This window comes from Elgaria multicarinata, chromosome 19 (genome assembly GCF_023053635.1).
Source record: "Elgaria multicarinata webbii isolate HBS135686 ecotype San Diego chromosome 19, rElgMul1.1.pri, whole genome shotgun sequence".
Lineage (NCBI taxonomy): Eukaryota > Metazoa > Chordata > Lepidosauria > Squamata > Anguidae > Elgaria > Elgaria multicarinata.
Window position 1 is genome coordinate 15947312 of NC_086189.1, and position 20668 is coordinate 15967979.

Here is a 20668-nt window from a genome sequence, read left to right on the forward strand (position 1 = left end):
CCGGAACTGCCGACGAAAACAAGAACCTCCAGAAGAACAGCCGAGTCCAAAGACGAGAGCCCAGAAACGGCACCTACAAAAGGCCCAGGGGAATGTGGTAGGTCCCAGCTCTGCTTGTGAGGCAGGCCAGAAGACCGGTTGGAGGTGACTGTGAGCAAAAGAAACAACTGAGTTAAGAGCTCTGATGCACTATTTGGATCCCTCCTCCTTTGTATCGCTCCCTTGAACCCAGGCTAAAACAAGACTCCGTCCTAGAATGTTTTCAGCTCAAAACCTGGGTGGGGTAAAAGGTTTCACAAAACTCTCCCCTTCACCTTTTTCGGTGCCAACCTGTTCATGCTGTCCTGGCCGTGGAGGCAATCATGCACTCCACCACTGCTGGGCCCCATTTTTCTTCAGTGCTGTCTATCCACAAGACACCCATGTTTCTTCCACATTGGCTCCTCAGAAGTTGGCAGAGTAATCACTCTTACTTGGCTTCATGTCAACAGCATGTAGCCAATGAGGTACGGTGACGCAGCCAAATCAGAGTGAGGGACTTCCCTCCTGCCCTCACTCCAGTTTGGCTTCCATTGTGCCCTCACTCCGATTTGGCTTTCCTTCTGCCCTTGCTCCAATTTGGCTGCAGACAAAACTCATTGGCTACATGATGGAAAGTAGAGTCGTTGCTCTGGCATCTCCTGAATAGGAAACATGGAAGAAAAACATCCACCACCAGTAAGGGTCCAGTTTGTGCCCATCCCCAATATCATCAAAATGTCCCTTCCATCTTCCCCTCTCTAGTAGAATTCAGGACCAGATATTCCTTTCTTCTTCACACCCCCTTGTATTGGGTGTCTGTTCAGTGAAGAGTATCACTTCTGGCAGGTACCAAATATAATTTCAACAAGGGGCACCGTGAGGTTATTTACAAAAATCTACCATGAAATTAAACAGCCTTTCAATCAGTCCGTCGAAGCAGCGGGTGGCTTCCATTCTGCAGCAGCAAGAGCAAGAGTCTGGTGGCACTGTAAAGAGACGCCTTGTGAAGAGACGCCTTGTGGCAGGGACGTTTGTGGGCTGGAAGCCCTCTTGGTCCGACACACAACTTGATGAGGTGGCCTCTGGGTCGTGAATGCTTCTGCCACAAATAAACCTGGTAGCCTTTTACGGTACCCCGAAACCCCCCTCGTTGCAGCAGTGTTGAAAAAGCAACGGGAGGTTTGCTTCTGTGCAAAGCGTTTGAAATGGAGAGGCTGGGAGAGTTTATATATTCAGAGCTGCTTGCTGTCATGAAACGTTTTCCCGTGTTGTGGCGCATGGACCCTAGACACCAGACGATGTTCCCTGCATGGCCAGTAGGAGGGAGATGCAACCAAGGAGGACAGCTGGGCTAAGGAATCATAGAATCATAGAATAGCAGAGTTCGAAGGGGCCTACAAGGCCATCTAGTCCAACCCCCTGCTCAATGCAGGAATCCACCCTAAAGCATCCCGGACAGATGCTTGTCCAGCTGCCTCTTGAAGGTCTCTAGTGTGGGAGAGCCCACAACCTCCCTAGGTCACTGATTCCACCGTCGCACTGCTCTAACAGTCAGGAAGTTTTTCCTGATGTCCAGCCGGAATCTGGATTCCTTGTCCTTTTCTTTCAGGTCATAGTCATTTTTTCTCTCTTTGGCAGAGTGGGCAGCTGCTTGGGGTCAGGAGCAGATACTTCCATTCATTATTATTTGTTTACAATATTTATATATTGCTCAATTATCTAAAACCGATTCCGGAGCGGTGAACACAGGTTTAAACAGGAAAAGAAATAAGATTTCAAAAGCCAATTAAAGTTGTTCAATTTAAAAACAAAGGAACCAGAAAAACAGCGGCTGGTCAGTTGAGGAAGGCTTCTCGAAACAGAGTTGTTTTCAGGAGGCGTCGGAAGCAGCCTAGTGTTGGCTGCCTGACCTCCAGGGGCAGGGAGTTCCACAGGGAAGGGGCCACCACACTTAAGGCTCTTCTCCTGGTGGACTCCAATTGGGCCGTAGGTCCACCAGGAACATGCCCTCCGATGACCTCGGTGATCAGGCAGGTTGGCCCTTTTGCCCTCGGAGTGCAGTTTGAAGAAGCCCTGGTAGCCCCTGATTCACTTCCTGGGGCAAGCTGCAAGGACACGTATCCTCTAGCGGCACACGTGGCCAAAATAGTCATTTCCTGAGTCTGCTTTTCACCCAGAAGTGATTTGGCGGTTGCTTCTTGATGGAAAAAGCTCTTGTTCTGCTTGACCGTGGGGAGATGTGTTCTGAACTGGGGCTCACAAATCACCACCCTCTCTCTCCCCTGCCCAAGGCAAGTCTGGGAGGTTAGGAATATAGAAAGCCAAGCCCATCTTGCTTCCTGTTACTGACTTTACATTGGCCAGCGCCATCAAGTTCCTTCTCTCTCTTTTCACTCTGCAGACTCCACGGACCAGGAGCCGGCTGTCTCCCCCTTGCTGCCGCGGAAGGAGAGGGTCGCCGCGGACGGCGGTTTGAACGAAGATGATCGCTTGCTCCCGAAAGACAAAAAGACCAACCTCTTCAGCGCCCTGATCAAGAAGAAGAAGAAGATGGCCCCCACCCCTCCGAAGCGCAGCAGCTCCTTCCGGGACGTCGAAAGCCACCAGGACCGCAAGGGAGCGGGTGAGGAAGAGAGCAAAGACGGCAGCAACGGAGCCTTGGTCGCTCACCCTGCGGACGCGGAGGACCGTTCCAGGTTCCAAAGTCCCGGCAGTGAGGTCGGAGTCGCCAACGGGACTGTGGCGGGGAGCTCGGGGCTACTGTCCCCCAACCTCTGGAAAAAATCCGGCCCCACGGCCAACAGCCGGCAGGGGGCCAACGAAGAAGAGAACAGCTCGAACTCCAGTAAGCGCTTCCTCCGCTCGTGCTCGGCCTCTTGCGTGCCCCACGGGGCCAAGGACACCGAGTGGAGGTCGGTGACTCTACCCCGGAACCCGCAGCCCACGGGCCGGCAGTTTGATTCCTCCACCTTCGGCGGCCACAAAAGCGAAAAGCCCGCCCTGCCCCGGAAGCGGGCGAGCGAGGCCAAGGCAGACCTGGTCGCCAGGGGGACGGCAACCCCGCCTCCTCGGCTGCTGAAGAAAAGCGAGGAAACGCCGGAAGACGGGCTGAAAGACGCCGAGCCCAGCCCGGGTTCCAGCCCGCCGACCCTCACGCCGAAACTGGGCCGGAGACAGCCGCTCGTCCCGCCCGCCATGAGCCTTTCCCACAAAGAGGAAGCTGTGAAACCTGGTGCCGTAGGAGCCGGGGCGGGGACGGAGCAAGGCCCGACTGCCAAAGTCGGCGTGTTCATCGGCCTCGGCAAAGCTTCCGGCGAAGAGCCGCGGCTGAGGAAGGCCAAGCAGGCGTCCGAGAAGGAGAAGGGGAAACACGCCAAGTTGAAACCGGCCCCTCCGCCTCCGCTCTCCTCGGCCTCTTCCGTTGGCAGAAGTAGCAAAGGGGGGCTGGGCTCTAGCCACGAAGGGCCTGAGGGCTCCGCGGCGAAGGGCAAGCAGCCGGCCCCAACTACGGACCCTGCGAACGTTGAGCCCCCCAAGCCTAGCCTACTCGCAGAGGGCATGAAAAAAGCAGCCCTCTCCTCCATACCAAAGCCCCCGTCCTCTTCGAAGTTGTTGCTGATGACAACGTCCCCCACCCCTGGCTCTCCCTTCTCTGCCCCTACCGCCTCCTCCGCCCCGAGCATGGACCAGCCGGCCTCCACGGCCTTCATCCCCCTCATTTCCACCCGCGTCTCCTTACGGAAGACCCGCCAGCCTCCGGAGAAGATCGCCAGCGGCACTGTCACCAAGGGCATGGTGCTGGAGAGCTCCGAGGCGCTGCGGACGGCCATCAGCAAAAACTCTGAGCAGATGGCCAGCCACAGCGCCGTCTTGGAGGCCGGCAAGAACCTCTACACCTTCTGCACGAGCTACGTGGACTCCATCCAACAGATGCGGAACAAGTTCGCCTTCCGGGAAGCCATCAACAAACTGGAGAACAACCTCCGGGAGCTGCAGATCTGCCCGGCCACGGCCGGCAGCGGGCCGGCGGCCACGCAAGACTTTAGCAAGTTGCTCAGTTCCGTGAAAGAAATCAGCGATATTGTCCAGAGGTAGCGTGAGGCGCAAATGGGGGACTTTGGTTGGGGCTGGCCCGAGACTTTTTGGTGCCTGAGGCAGAAGAAAGAAAAACGTCCGCGCGCCTGCATATTAAGGTGGGGAGAGTTCTCCCCTGCCAACCCCATTGGAATAAGCAGGAGCTTTGCGAGAGCAGCTCCCGTCCATTTCAGTGGGGTTTGCAGAGGAGGACTTGGGTCTCTTCCCGCCTCCCTCTTGGCTACCCTGAATTGGACTCAGAACCCACTGGCCAATATGGCTGCCTTTCTTGGGCCCCTCTTTGCATCCGGCACTTCACCGCAGGCCTCACCCGGAAGCCCGAGACTCTTTGAGGAAACAAGCGAAGCGTTTCTCCTCCCACCGCTTCCTTTTCCTAACCCGGATTTCCCTCCTGCCTCTCGCCTTCTCGAAATCCTCTTATCTGTGGAGCGTTCTTGCCTTGGGAGATTTAGCGAGACTGAAAAAAGGTCGAGGTTGCGTCACTTCTCGTATTCGTGTTAATATTTTATTACTTTTGGACTGAGCGTTACGTCAGAAGCGGGGCCTGAAGGACCCGGGCCATTGGGGCTGCTTTCTTTGGGGGGATCCGTTCAGACGCCTCCCTCCTGTCCCCCTCTCCCTCCCCTGATGGCCTGTACTGATAGCAATATTCCCACTGCCCGTCCGCCCATCCCCATTTTCTCTCCCCTCCCCTGGTGTTAAATTCGGAACTGGCCATAGGTGCCGGGAGTGTGTGTGTGCATGTTGATGACGATGTAGTGTGCGACCAGATGACTTCCGCCGTTATCCACTCCCCACCACTTGCCTGGGCCTGTCCCAAGGATCAACAGCAATCCTCTCCTTCCCAAGAAATTAACTTGTGGCTGGAAAGAGACAACCAGGTCATCGCTTCAAGCAAAAATTCTCCAAATGTGTGTCGCTGGAGAACTCCCGCGAGTGTTCTGCTAGAAATAAATGCATTGGAGCACTCTCCAGAGGCCGGAGTAGATAACCCGTAGAAGAGGTGTCCTCTTTAGATGAATCGCCCCTCCGGCCTGGCTTCCTCGCAGTCACCCCGTGTGGGTGGGTAAGTCCGCCCTGCCTCGGGTGCAATTGGTCCATTCATTCCAGACCCCAAAACGCAGTAACAACACAGCAGAACACCCCTCCTTTTGGGAGGCTCGAGTTAAATTTGCACAGTCCTGACAGGCAAGCACTGAGATCTCAGCCATTGCCTTTGATAAATTCCTGTCCCTTGAGGTGAACCACTTGGAATTCAGCGCCCCTTGACGAAATCCTCCTGATTCAGATCACCACTTTTGCCTTGCCTCGCTTACAGGGGACCTTCGTTGAAAGGGGGACCAACTGTCATTCCGTCAAATCCATTTCTTCCACCACCCTTTCTGGAAGGATGGCATGCGAGGTTTCTCAACCCTTGTTCGAAAACACATGTTTTTTTCCTCTGGTTTTGGCTGCATCTACGGTGTCGAGGGAAGCAGGGAGGAAAGGCAAGAGACCTGTCCGAAGCACGCAGTACAAATCTAGGAAAGGATGAAAGCGACTGAGTTTTGGGGTTCACTTTGAACTGATTCACTCACAGCTACTGCTGGTAGAAACGAGCTGGAAACTCCTTGCACTGAGAGGTTCTCAACAAAAGTAAAATGGCTTCCGGACTGTACCTCTTCAGAGTCCACAGAGGGAATCACGTGACTGAATGCTCCTTCCCCCCCTTTTTTAAATAACTCCCTGCACATAGAAAAACAAGCATGTCAGGGTCTTGTCGCTGACATGCTAGTTCTTTGTGTGTAGGGTTTCCCCTCCCCGTCCCTTCCGGGGTGGACGATGACATTTGATCCTGCTATATTCACACTTCACGTAGAAGTACAAGCCAGGGTTATTTTCATCAGGAGAGCGAGATGTTTATTGAGTGAACCTCTTAATCAAGAAGTATTGCTAGAAGCCCCCGTTGCTAAATAATCACCAGGTGTTTTCTGCAGCCCAAAGCCAAGCCTCTTTTCCGTCACCTCGCTGCCATGAGGGTGATGCTAATTTCACCTGCTGTAAACCTGACAATATTGCTCAGTTGTGGACCAAAGCCCTGTTCTTCAATTTTATACTACTTCAGTCTATGAAGTGTTCAGTTTACCTCCTTTTGGATGAAAAAGCAGATGCAAAATATCAAAATGAGGATTCTCTTACACACACACACACAAATACACACACACTGGGTCGTAGCATCCTGTTCCTGTGGGTCTTCAGCACTCACCACTTTTAATTCTATTTCTCCCCTCTTTCCTTTAAGACAAATTCAAGTGTGAGATTTCTAAGACTAACCACACCCCTACATGCACACACACACACGCACACTTCCTTGCCAAACTGACATAACTTTTTCGTACCTGTCGATAAATGCAAAAACGAAAACATGACCACAAGCTGCCTTTGAAGACTCGTGCGTGCTCGATGAAAAACAAAACCAAATTCCTTTTTCCTGTCGGACTGTACTGTTTTCAGAGGGTACTGATATTTTGTGGATAATCTATTTGTTGCCACTATAGTATACATTTGTATCTCAGTATTACACACAGCTTTTGTAGACCTTCTCTCTCTCCCCCCCCCCCTTTCAATGTGTAAATAGCTGTGTCTCTTTTCTCACTTCTATAACACCCACGGGTCTCGGTCTTTCTCCTCCCCATCCCCTGCTTATGATTTTTCCAGTTCAGACCCCATCCCTCCCTCCTTCTACATGAGTTTCCTCTTCTCTGACTTTGTGTTGTTTTTTTAAAAATAATTCCAGGTTTTCTTCCTTAGTATTTTTTAAAATAAATTGATGTCCAAGAAAGAAGTGTGTTTCTGTCAAGCAGATTCTCCAGTTTAAGAACATCAGAAGAGCCCTGCTGGATCAGACCAAGGGTCCACCTAGTCCAGAATGTTCACACAGTGGCCAACCAACCATCGGCCAGGGACCAACAAGCAGGACATGGTGCAAGAGCACCCTCCCACCCATGTTCCCCAGCAACTGGTGCACACAGGCTGACTGCCTCGGATACTGGAGATACCACACAACCATCAGGGCTAGTAGCCATCGATAGCCTTCTCCTCCAGGAACTTATCCAACCCCCTTTTCAAGCCATCAAGATTGGTGGCCATCACCACATCCTAGATAGATAAGCATACATTTGTGTGCATCTGTATGTCCGTGCTTGATACGTTGTCAGTGCTGAGCACAGTTGCTCATTACACGGGGTGTAAACTACAAACAGTAGCAGGATTGGAGCCCAGGTTGGATGCAGTACTGGAAGCAAATCTCCAGGAGGGATATATATGGAGGTCAAGTCTATTTCTGGCCAGGGTTTGGAGCCAAAAACATAACACTTCTGCAGCAAAACAATCTATCACAGCCTTCCCCAACTTGGTGCCTTTTGTCCATGCTAGCTGGGGATAATGGGAGTTGCAGTCAAACATCTGGAAGGCACCAGGTTAGAGGAGGCTGATTCATCGGAGAATGCCCCAATTGCAGAACAAGAAAGGAGAGACGGATAGCCTTCATAACGCTGGAGCTTCCTTCCAAGTTGCATTTTCATTTAGAGTTCTCTCTAATGAACTCTGCCTTCACTTGACAGGCATGAGTCCATGCTGAAATCTGGTCACATGGGAAATCAGTATGTTCCTGGAACATTTGCAAAGTCAGAGTGCTTTCTAATGTTCTCTTTTATCACGGAATTGGTACTAATTGCAAGATAACGTTGCCGTATTAATCATCCCTGTTTTGCCACTATACAGCATGGTACGTACCCAGCCTTCCTGACCTTAGTAACAGAGGCTCAGGTCCTCTTAATTCCTGACAGACTGCCCTAACCTTTCTGTGTGAGCCTGTGAGTAGCAGTACTTCCATCGCTGAATTTGTTGCAATGAAGCCTTTTGGTATGTTTGGAAGCTCCTGCAAATGTTACTGTTTGAAGTTAGACAAAACTGCTTATCAAGTAATTAACTTTCCCCCGGAATATACCTCTTCAGATCAAAGGCAAGTAGTTGTGTGTTTCAATGCTCGTCCACAAAATGAAACCCTTGCAAATAGAAAGGTGCATCATGGAGCATCCTAGGCTAGTACAACACTACCTGATGTCTGGTTCTGGATCATGGATCCCTGAAATTTACATGAAACTGTTTGCAGGACCCCCCTATCCTATTCTTTCTAAGAACTGCGAAGCGCCCACATATGCAACAGAGAAATCACGTATACGCCAGAGTGGTAATGGGAAACCCATTTACATGTTGCTCTGTATTGCAACAGAGACACGGCTGATCTTTGCCACATGCTGGTAGCATAATTCCGACAGCCCACTAGCTTAAACGGTGAATTGAGCTGAATCACATTCTGTCCTTATAAGCAGAAATCGGGGTGGTTGGGGAGTATGTTCTATGACTTATACTGAGAAAAAGGCCCAGCAGACTGTTTGAAACTTGGCAATGTAGAAGAAGTGGGTTTGAAGATGGCCTCTGCTGATATTGAGGCAGAAAGGGCAAGAAATGGCTTATTGATACAAGTTTAAAGTTTGATATATAAGGGTGGTATTGGTTGCCGGTTGTATGCTTGTAATGTGGAATGGGCACTTCATGCTCCGGAATCTCAAGTTTTAAAAGGAGTCCTGCCTGAAAACTCTGGAGAGCTCCTTGCCAGCCAGACATTTCTGGGCTTGATGGACCAAAAACTAATTCAGCTCACTGATAAGGCATCTTTGTACATCCTTATCCTGAGACTAATTTTTAAAAAACAATGCAAGCCAAACTGGGAAGTTATAAACACCCAGTTGTCTTGGGTAGCTGCACCAGGAAAGTTAATTGTTTGAGTCTTTAATGAGAGAAAAGTGAATCTGTGATGCTGGGACGTGTCACTATAGGTTTAACACGTTCTGGATCTGTGTGCATGTCTGTTTTTCCGTTTTTCCTTCGCTAAGCAAACATAGAGGTAGTTCTGAGCTGTTTGCTGCCGGTGCCCTCTTTGTGAGATTGAAAGCTGGAAATGATTTAAATTTTACATCTCCGGAATAAAAAACCATACACACAATTATCAGCCATGCTGCAGTTTTGCTAGATGCTCCTTTTGCCTCTGGCTGGCAAGCAGGTGGGAATTCCCAGGGCAGACTGGAGAGATAAAACACTCCCACTGCTTCTAAATGAGAGGATTTCAGTAGCTTTCCCTGTAGGATGTGATCTTTGGCATTCTAGAGAAGACCTAAGCGTGTGTGTTTGTTGCTTTGGCTGGAGCCGGTCCGGAGAAGACGCGTTCCCATACAGAACGGAGCGAGCCATGCAGAGGGTTAGGACAAAGTAGCAGCAGTTGGCTTGAAGACTAAACTTAGCCTAATACAGTGGGAGTTGATTTAACAGATCGATGCATTTAACAGTTTGATAGCTCCAATTTTCAGGGTTGTTGAGCCTGAACGTGCAAGCGCCCTGGAGGGGGGAAATAGTGTTTGTTTATTTGGTTTGGTGGCGGTTGAAATGGTACCGTTTACTGTCAGGCCTGGCTTTAATGCCAGCCTGCCCTTTAGACGGAGTTTGGCAGAGAGATAACTTCAGCTCCTAGCTGGAAAATGTGTGTGTGTGAGAGAGAGAGAGAGAGAGAGAGAGAGAGAATAACAAAGGAAAATACTTTATGATTTTTGATGGATCTTCACTGCATAGATACCAAGAGCTTACGTTACACATTATGTAATGGGTTGGTTAAATGTCTCAAGCTAAACGCCGGGACAGGCAAAGAAGCCTCTTTTCTCTGGTTAATCTCGTTAATTCGCTATCTTTATTTATTTATTTATTTTATTTTATTTAATTTTCAGTATTTATATACCGCTCCCCATTCAGAATTACGGAGCAGTGGACAAAATAAAATAGAATAAAACCAGAATAAAAACACATTAAAAGTACATTTTTAAAAGAAACAAAGTGCAAGATAAACCACGGCTGGTCATTAAGGGAAGGCTTCTTGGAACACTGGGGTTTTCAGGAGGCTCCGGAAGGAATACAAAGTTGCCGCCTGCCTGACTTCCAGAGGCAGGGAATTCCATAGGAGGGGGGCCACCACGCTGAAGGCTCTTCCCCTGGTGGACTCCAATCGGACGTGGAACCTTGCAAATTAATGTGCGTGTTGAAACACAAGTGTGCAAAAAACAAAACAAAAAAGGGTGTGAGATGAGTCCCATCAGCCAAGCAAGATGGGGATCCTCATTGTGCAAGTGATATGGATAAGGGCAGCTCTGTAGTTGAACTCCCCTTTCCCGTGGAACATCTAGTACGGCTCACACGCATACTGATGCCTTGATATTTACGCAGCTCATATCCGCTAAGCCACTGAACACAACATTGCCGTGTTTGTGATGCTCTTGATGAGAGGGCAGCATGCCATCTGCTGGGCCCTTCAACCCCTCCGTCTTGGCAAACTTCCCCCATTGCTGGAAAAAGTACAAGGTCAGGGGGTGGATTGGCTGGAAGAGACTCCATTTGGCTCACTCACTTTTTGTCAGTTCAGGTGATAGTTTCTGCATAGAGAAAATATCACCGAAAACTGACAAAGTGACTGAGCCAGCAAAATTTTGCTCCTGGTTTCTATTCCCTTGGCAGGTCTGAAACCGCCTCCTGCGTGAGAAACCTCTCCTTGAAGTCAGCTTGGCTCTTGGATCTAGGCATGAAGAAGGGCAATTTTTTTTTGCTGCCCTCTACATTTTTTCCCGTGTTTAGGAGGAGAGTTCTGCAAAGGAATAAAAAGCTTTTCCATCTTTGCTCGCCTTGACCTGCAACTCGATTCTTGCTCCACCAGCCTACCTTGGAAATGACGGATGGCCTCTCTTTGGCATTATGATAATTTACAGTTGGACCAAAGGTAGCAAAGAGGCGATTTAAATTAACAGGGCCATGTCTGTGAAGAGAATCCAGAACCCCATTCCCTGGAAGACATCGACACTGGATGCCATTTAAAGTTTTCAACCCACTTTGCTAATCCTCAGCATTTCAAGAGTGAGAAGTGCATTAATAGAAATGTGTGTTGATATCAATTGAACAGTCAGTCAATCTTTATTTGCTCAAAACCAACGGTGATTTGCAAAAGAAGAGAAGGGGGGGGAAGGAAAAATCCACAACAAAGCATAAAATCAGATAATCACCACTAAAAATGGTTAGACATAATTCTGTCCAATTTTAAAAGCAACTATTGCCAATAGCAGAACTTGGTAGGCAATTTATTTGTGCAGATCAGCTGTGAGGACATAACACATTTTCTTAAAATCTGACATCCCAGGATAAGAAAAAAATGTATAAAAATTTCTCACTAGCTGGCCTATATACAATGGGCAGTGCAACAAATAATCACAGGTATCTTCCAATTCTCCCCATCCATCAACACAGCGAAGTTGGTTCCATGGAACTTTAAGGTTGCATGTTTATACCAAAATTACTGTTTTTCTCTTTGCTGTTAACTACTGCAAAATCAGCTTGGTTGAATGACTCCAGCTCCTAGTAGCTTGAAAGAGGATGAGAGAAAAATGATTCTATCTGCTTTCTCTGCACTTTTCGTGTCTTCTATAAATTACGCACAGGGGATCTCGGGAGCAGGCAGGGAAGATCCCTGCATTTACCCAGGATATAGCCCTACACTTTTGTCCCATTTTTCCCCACGGTCCCAGGATGATCCCGAGACCATGGGACATGTGGGTGGCAGTCCTGGTTTTTTCTGGCTCCTCACAAGGAATGGGGCACAGAGCTCCTCAGGAGTTCTGTGCCCATCGGGGGGGGGGGAGTAGGAGGTGGTTTTTGTAATTGTAGCTGGAATGCTCCTGCACTCATTTTTTATTTTAAAAAATGACAGCCGTGATGTCCTCTTCCTCCCGGGACATCGTGGACCACATGTAGACTGAGGGGGAGGATCTCACGATCAGTATATCGTGAGATACTCCCCCTCCACCCCCCTGGTCTAGACATGCCCAAAGTTTCAGGATAGTAGCTGCCTTCACCAAGAGATGGGGTTAAATCAAGGTGTCAGGAGTAGGGAAGGGGAACGTGTTCTGTTTTCCATGGTGCAAATCCATGACCAGCCATTCCACCCTCTTCTATCCCTGTGCAGTAGTTTTCAGGGAGCTGTTATGGCTTAGATATGGTTCACATTAGGTCTCTGAGGTCAGCAAGGTGGGAAGAGATCAGCACCATGGAAAGTTCCAAGTGGCGCTGGGGTTGAAAGCCAGACAGGGTTGTCTCTTATGTTGCTCCAACAAGGAGCAGAGCAAGACGGGCTTACTGGGAAAGCAGTAAAAGGAGTAATGTAGGTACCAGGTGAACCTCTCTCGGGAGCTCATCCCACAGCCAAGGGGCCACAGCAGAAAAGCCCCCCCCCCCCCGGTAGCTAATTGTCTCTAAGCCATTCTGATAGCCTCTTTTGACTGAAGAATGGGATTAAAAAAAATACTTTAAAGTTATGGCGGAGAACCTCACCAGGCCCCTTAACATCAAGGACTCCTAATTGAACTGGCCGCACCCACATAAACTGGCCCAAGCCGATTTGATCTGTTAGCCTCTTCGCTCGTCCACCTCCCGGCTCTGAAAAATCAACATTGGTTTTGGAGGCTTCCAATTAGCATGACCCAGTGCAGTTTGAAATCTCTGTCCGTTCATTGCAGCTCAATAGAAAATTGACGGGGTGAATATTTATTAAGGATTTGAACACTTCAGGTGGGGGGTATAAAATAAAGGAACTGTTTCCATAGGAACGTCAATAAAAGCTCCCTGCAGCTTTACTGCTCAATCATAAAAACGAAGGGATGTTCTCTGAAATTGAGGCCTTCTGCGGAATGGGATTAAAGCCAGAGTTTGTGAAGGATACCAGCGGCAAGCATCTACTCTCGGTGTCGGTGTTGCTTTGCAACTTGTCTGTAGACTGGTTGCTTTTTGTTGGAAGTTTTGTGTTGCACAAGCAGATGAAGAGAAAACTGGCTTAATTTCTCTGGCACTTTTCAAATCAGACAGGCGAATGGATGCTATCAGGACTTCAATCGACCCACAGTGGTGACATGAGGGATTATAGAATCATAGAATAGTAGAGTTGGAAGGGGCCTATAAGGCCATCGAGTCCAACCCCCTGCTCAATGCAGGAATCCATATTCAAGCATCCTTGACAGATGGTTGTCCAGCTGCCTCTTGAAGGCCTCTAGTGTGAGAAAGCCCACAACCTCCCTAGGTAACTGGTTCCATTGTTGGACTGCTCTAGCAGGACATTTTCCTTGATGTCCAGCTGGAATCTGGCTTCCTGTAACTAGAACCCACTGTTCCGTGTCCTGCACTCTGGGATGATCGAGAAGAAATCCTGGCCCTCCTCTGTGTGACAACCTTTTAAGTATTTGAAGAGTGCCATCATGTCTCCCCTCAATCTCCTCTTCTCCAGGCTAAAGATGCTCAGATCTTTCAGTCTCTCCTCATAGGGCTTTGTTTCCCAGACCCCTGATCATCCTCGTTGCTCTCCTCTGAACCCCCTCTAACTCGTCTGCATCCTTCTTGAAGTGTGGTGCCCAGAACTAGACACAGTACTCAAGATGAGGCCTAACCAGGGCCGAATAGAGGGGAACTCGTACCTCACACAATTTGGAAGCTATACTTCTATTAACGCAGCGCAAAATAGCATTTGCTCTTCCACCCCCTTTTTTTTTTGCAGACACATCACACTGTTGGCTCATATTCAGCTTGTGATCTAAAACAATTCCTAGATCCTCGCTTATAGTATTGCTGAGCCAAGTATCCCCATCGTGTAACTGCATTTGGTTTCTTTTTCCTAGGTGTAGAACTTGGCATTTATCCCTATTAATTTTCATTCTGTTGTTTTCAGCCCAGGGCTCCAGCCTATCACGGTAACTTTGAAGTTTGTTTCTGTCTTCCAGGGTATTAGCTATCCCACCCAATTTTGTGTCATCTGCAAATTTGATAAGCGTTCCCTGCACCTCCTCTTCCAAGTCAGGCGGGGACTCAGTCTTTGCATTATTCCCTCCCCCATACCGCAAGTTCTGTGTTCCTACACCCCAGGTTTGGTACCCAGAAATCAACCATGTACGACAATTTAGCAGCCTTGCTGTCATCTAGGGGAAAGAGCCATAGCTCAGTTAACTTTGTTTGAAAGTCTGGTGTGACTTACAGCAGAGTTGCCTTATACAGAGAGAGCGTGGTGACACTTTCTGAAACTCCCACTAAACGGCTTCATCGGATGACCCCTTCGGGTTCTAGTATTATGAGAGCGGGAGAAAAATGTCTCTGTGTCCACATCACACCATGCATAATTTTGTACACCTCTATCATGTCTCCTCTTACCCTCCTTTTTTCCAAGCTAAATAATCCCAGCTGATGTAACCTTCCTTCATAGGGGAGTTGTTCCAAATCCATTTAGTTGCCTTTTTCTGCACATTTTGGGGACCCCTGTATGAAGGCCATTTAAAAGATCCTAGACATATTTAAGAAGACTCCATTCCTGTATTTATAAAGGGTGAATGGTTAGTTCTGACAACCTGAGCTAACACAGACCACACCCACCCGCTCTCCCTTGTATGGTTCCACAAGAACCATGACAGATAATGAGCTACCAAGGCAGATCTTCATGGAGGTTTATATATTTTTCTGCATCTTCCGATCTTGATACTCTACTGGACGGCTTCTGTGCATTTTGGTGTAGGATTTGTCTACATAACCATTTTGTGGAGGTTTCATTTCCTAACCCCTCTCTTTTTAATGAAAAAACCCCACACCCTTTTAATTAGCATTCCAGCTATCATTCCACCACAAATCTTCCCACTTCCATTATCTATGTAATTTTAACTCCCCAGGGAGATTTCTGAAGGCATGCCTTAGATATGCTTAAATTTTAGATGATAAGAACAAGCAGAGATTTGTAACCACAGAGGGGAAAGAGAGAGAGAGAGAGAGAGAGCTTCTAGGCTGATTTGCTGAACCAGCTTCAAGTTCTAGGTCCGGGGTGGCAAATCCTTGTAGCTCCTTCCTTCCTTCCTTCCTTCCTCTTTCTTTTCTTCCATACTTCTTTTCTCCTTCCTTCTTTCCTTCCTCCTGCCCCCCCCCCACTGCATGTGGTTTCCCTAAACAGGTAGAGAATTTCAGATCCGGCCTCCAACCCCTTCTCACGGGTTAAAGGTAGATGTAATCTGACAGCCAGGCAGGGCGCACCATGAAATTGTCAGCCGCTTTATCGCTTGTGAGAGCTTTAATAAACGTTTAATAAAAGGCCTCTCTCCCTAATTAGATCTCGGAGCCAGCCGTGCAATCCACGGGTCCGCTGAGCTTGCGGGAATGGCGACTCTGTCAGCTGCGCTTGAGCAGGGGCCGCTCTGCCTATTTATCTTTGACGGGGTTTCGGGGCTTGATGATGGCATCGCCGGCGGTGCTACTTTCGTCCCCAGTCACTCACAGCCACGGTTCTCTTCTGCATAATTTTGTCACCTGGGCCCCGTGACCTGACTCAAGTCCTTCTGTAGGCATTGTTCAGGGAGTCGGGGGAAGAAGATATTCAGAGCGCAGATTTGAGTTTTGAGGTATGTTAGGCCAGTGTTGGCATCAAGGGTAGGCCTGGTTGGGCATCTCCCGAGGGCCCACACTGAGTCCCCCGGACTTGCTCTTCTTCCCCACTGCCTCCAACCTGCTTGTCCATCTGTCCCTTGCTCTGGTGAGAAGGAGGAGCAGGAGACACCACGGCCTGCTTGCTCTCTGGATCTCTGCCTGTCAAGCAAGCAACTGGCAGCTATGATGAGAAAGAGGTGGAAGCAGTGGTATAATGGGACCAGGGAAAGGGAGGCCTGCCGGCACTTTTTCATTAACAGGGGTGCCTACATCACCCGCCATCCCCAGACCTCTGAGCTTAGCTGCAATTCCTACTGCAGTATCCAACCACCTTCCGCTCTGAGGAGAGGGGTGTCTCTGCCCGCTCTCGCCCACCCCACGTCACGGCAACAAGAGGACTGGCCAGGGAAAGCGAGGCCAAGTTTTCCCAAGTGCCCGGTGGGACCCCTTTCTCCGGCACGAACCCGTTCTTCTGGATGTCAATGGCAGGGACTCCCCACAAGGAGTGACAGTGCTTTGATGAAGCATCTCAGTGGCTGCTGCGTCCACCCACCTTCCGCTCCGAGGCGCGGGGTGTCTCTGCCTGCTCTCGCCCACCCGTGTCACGGCGCCGAGAGGACTGGCAACTGCTCAGAACAGCCGAGGCGCCGCTTGCCAGGCGAAAGACCGACTGACAGCTCGTCATCCCGGCTTTGCTTTTAAGGGCTTCGTGCCGCCAGGGTGGCCTTCGTCAAATCGCCGTGCAGTGGCAGGTCTCACGTCTCTCTCCCTCCACGCAAATCCTAACATATTGCCTCCGCTGGGGCCTCATTCTTTGACCCCTGATATTGCGGTTGTGATATCAGGTGGTCTTTTGTTGCAGGACGGAGATATTGTCATTCCTCCCCCCATTGCTCCTGCTTCCGCTAAAGGGCAGCAAGACGGCAATAAAAAGGGGAAAGAACCCACACTCTCAGTCAGTGAATGGCTTTCCGTTTTTGGATTCCCAGGGAACTCTTTCCCCACAAGTGCATCTGCAGCGTTCGTGTTTGAGGCTTCAACTCCCAGCATTCCCGTGCTGCCAGGGGCTTCTGGGAGTCAAAGTCCAAACTATCTAAAGATCTCCCCACCCCTGTTTTGGGTTGCATGTTCACATCGGCCAGGGATGAAGAGCTTCAGGTGGGCTTACCCAGAAGACATCTGCCTCTTTTTCCCATCGTTCCATGGTTTCCGAGCTTAGGTGGAGTCCCCCCCCATTCTAAAAGGTAGAAATCCCTCTTCTAAGACTTCATTTCTGACAGTAAAAGCCAACTTATCTTTTTTTAAGTGTGGTGACTAGAACTGTACACAGTATTCTAAGTTTTGCATAAAGGCAGTACGATACTGGCAGTTTTATTCTCAATTCCTTTTCTAACAATGCCTCACATGGAGTTTGCCTTCTTTACAGCGGCCGCACACTGGGTGGACATTTTCATTGAGCCGTCCACCACAACCCCAAGATCTCTTCCTTGGCCAGTCACCACTAGCTCAGATTCCATCAGGTTCTACTTGAAGTTGGGATTCTTTTGCCCCAACATGCATACCTTTTTACTTGCTCACATTGAACTGCATTTGCCTTTTGGATGCCCTTTCTCCCAGCTCATCCTGCAAATATTCTCCCAGAATATCCCCCAAACATGCACAAAATTGTCTTTAAGGGAATGTTTTATTTTAGGTCAAGAGATGGAGCAAATGTAATCCACACTATTATGCCGCCTGCCTGGGTCTGAAGCTACGGGTCCCTCAAACCCAAAGGCAGGAATAAATACTTGCTATAAGATACAGTATATCCTAGTATCCCCCTGCCCCAATTTTGGTGCATTTCCTCGTGAGAAATTTAAGTGTGCATCTTGATCTTATCCATGCAGTGGGGGCTCAGGCAGAATGGCCCAGACAGCTGCCCTTCCCCCAGCACCAGACGCCTGAAGCAGTTGCTTCACTTTGCCTAATGGTAGGGCCGGGCCAGAAGTTTTTCTTCCTGTTCTTCTTTCGTCTCCATCTGCGTTGCTTTGACAGGAACTCCGTCCGAATGACTTGTGGCAGAGGGAAGCAGAGGTGGCGACGGAGGACTTGACCCACTCCCTCCGCAGAAAACGATCAAGATTTTTGAAAAGGAGAAAGCGAGTGCACCAACCAGAAACGTTTTGAGTTGCTGGGGTCGGCAGGCGGAGGAATGGGGGCACGGCACACAACAGAACAAAATAAGGGCTCAAGTTCTGGCAGGGGAGGTTCAGAAAAAAGCTGCTGTTCTCCTCCCCCTTCCAAAGCGGAAGCTGAACCCGCCCTTCTTTCTGTTATAGCCGTTCAGCTCCTCCGCAAGACTCCCCAAGGTGCCGCCCCTTTTCTGCCCATCCTCCTGGGGCAGATAGTTGACAGCTTCGCTCTCATCGCTTTGGCCAACCTGCTGCCTCTGGAACCGGACGCCAGGTCTTTCCTTCCCGACGCCTTGCAGAAGCCCTTTGGCAATGCTGGCGTATGGGGAGTGGAGGTCCTCGGGCGAACGGCGCCACTTGAGGGCTTCGGCCACCCTGGGGAGACCGGGCCACGCCTCTGCTGCTCGGAATCCTCCTCTTCCTGGGTACCTCGACTCACGGCCCTCATCTGGAGGGAAACAGGCACCAAAGCTCAGCAAGAGGAAGCAGGAGACGGGGCAGGAGATCTTCATCTACAGAGAAGGAATCAAAGATAAGCCTGTTCAGAAGACACCTTAAACCATGGCTTTAACCACAGTGAATAAGGCTTTTAGCCATCGAAATTGGTGGCCATCACTACATCTTGCGAAGCCTATCAATGACCGTGTTCACACATCGCACTAACCCATGGTTAATTTAACCCATGGTTTGTTACCCTAACTAGGGTTGGTGTGGCAGGAGATTGAACAAACTGTGTTTTCTTCTTCTTCTCAGTCCCTGGGTTGCTTGTTTCCACCCATCCTTTGTCTGCTCCCTGACTGTATCCCAAATACCAATGGAACACCCAGCAGGCTCTCTGTGCGCCTTGCAGAGCTGCAACTTGGTGGGGACTGCCAGAGGACCTTACTAAGTTGATACATTTGGGTTTTTTCAAACCAGTCATTCAAAGAGAAGGTGTGTGTGGAATGTGGAGGTGTGGATTTTTTTTTAAAAAAACAACAGGGTATTTTTGTCGCCCTCTGTCATCTTCTGTGCTTTACATCCGAGTAGATGTGCATAGGATTGAGCTGTGCTCTTCAGGCGAGACACCTGCTGCACCGGGGCTCACTTCTGAGTAGACATGCAAAGACCTGTGGGGGGAAAGCAGATGGGGCCTCAGCCTACAGCAGAGGGATGGCTGTGGCACATGGGTTGAGCACTCCTGGGGTAGACGATACTCAAGACATGGACTTAAGATGGACTGTGAGTTACTAGGATCTATGTGAAAGTAGAGGCAGTCTCTGATGTCAGGATAATGAATCTACTCTGGATTTCTGTCAGAACCAGTCAGCACCTTGAATAGCTCCTTTAGAGTTCTGACTGAGACCCGGAGCGGAATCGCCACCCCACTGATACCGGAGCCACCAACCTCCACTGGTGTGAGAGTTAATCCGTAGAACAGCTCAGATAAGCAAAGGAGTAAAAATTAACCCATAGCTGCCCCAGCCCATCGTCAGCTTGAAGTAAAATAGTTCTATTCTTCCTATTTTTATCTGTGGTGGTTCATGAACGAACACCTGTCTTTTGAAAAGCTGCCCATGGTTTATCAAAGCCTGTGGTGCTTTTACACAACGACTCAATAAACCATGTGCCAACTTGCATCTCTCCTCATCCTGTGAGAGAAGAAGAAACGGGGCTCTCAAAGGTGACCACATTTTGCTGTTCAGGAGAGGGCATTCATTTCACAGCAGGAGAGCCACGGACGGCAGGCGTAAAGATGGCGATGTCTAAAAGCCTATAGCTGAGATAGGGAGCCTTGACTCAAAGGAGACCCCGCACCGAGCCCTCTGCATCCCAGAATAATGAAATCAGTCATAACCCGAATTGACTCACTCTGACGGACTTGCCAAATTAAGTTGTCTCAATATGATGATTGATTTGTTTTGCCGTACTTACTCCCGGCTTTACAAGACGTCTGTGGAAACCATATGGTGCCAAGAAACAGGAATTCTTTGCTTCCCACTAGGGCTGAACCAGCAAGTCGGATCTCACCCTCAGGCCATTCTAACTCTTCAAATACTTGTAAGGTTGTCACACAGAGGAGGGCCAGGATCTCTTCTCGATCCTCCCAGAGTGCAGGACACGGAATAACGGGCTCAAGTTAAAGGAAGCCAGATTCCAGCTGGACATCAGGAAAAACTTCCTGACTGTTAGAGAAGTATGACAATGGAACCACTTACCTAGGGAGGTTGTGGGCTTTCCCACACTAGAGGCCTTCAAGAGGCAGCTGGACAACCATCCGTCAGGGATGCTTTAGGGTGGATTCCTGCATTGAGCAGGGGGTTGGACTCGATGGCCTTATAGGCCCCTTCCAACTCTATGATTCTAACACAGGAACTCATCCGAACCTTGCTTCGGAGACCCAAAGCTTCATGCCTTGACTACCTTTGGAGATAGACCAACAGCTATAACCCTTTCGCTTCTTGATTGGCAGGCATGATAGCCCCTTCTGAGGAATGAAGCAAGCGAAGGTGGCAAAATCCCAGGGGATTTTGGCTAAATAAATGCCTCGGGGTGATAGAGGAAAAAAGCAAAAACTCTGGATTTATTCACATTTTGGATGCTTATTTCTGGGTGAAATGGAGAGTCTATTCCACGTTAGGGTCACATTAAAGGCACACCAGTTCCATTATTGGAATTAACACTTCAAACAAGGCCGATGAAACCTGTTCGGCTCTTGGTGATGTCATATGCTATTGTTACACTGCTCAGCACATGATAGGAAAGGGTTGGGAGAGGGACATGTACACAATATTTTAATTTGGCTGCTGCAGTACAAATAAAAATTG

The 20668-nt window shown here is 49.2% G+C and overlaps 2 protein-coding genes across 3 annotated transcripts in view; one reads left to right on the top strand and one right to left on the bottom strand.

Annotated features, from left to right (window-relative positions):
• Positions 1-6940, top strand: part of ABL1 (ABL proto-oncogene 1, non-receptor tyrosine kinase) — a 132694-nt gene extending 125754 nt beyond the window's left edge. For both annotated transcript variants that reach the window (XM_063144921.1, XM_063144922.1), the window contains 2 exons: positions 1-97; positions 2423-6940. The exon at positions 1-97 is cut by the window's left edge and continues 62 nt beyond it. In XM_063144921.1, the coding sequence (XP_063000991.1) occupies positions 1-97; positions 2423-4116 (1791 nt within the window). In that variant the 3' untranslated portion in view covers positions 4117-6940. The remainder of the gene's footprint in view (positions 98-2422) is intronic.
• Positions 6941-17938: 10998 nt separating this feature from the next.
• On the bottom strand, positions 17939-18373 carry QRFP (pyroglutamylated RFamide peptide). The gene has a single exon (XM_063144983.1). It carries the CDS (start codon positions 18371-18373, stop codon positions 17939-17941), a length of 435 nt encoding a protein of 144 aa, XP_063001053.1.
• Between the last annotated feature and the right edge of the window lie 2295 nt (positions 18374-20668).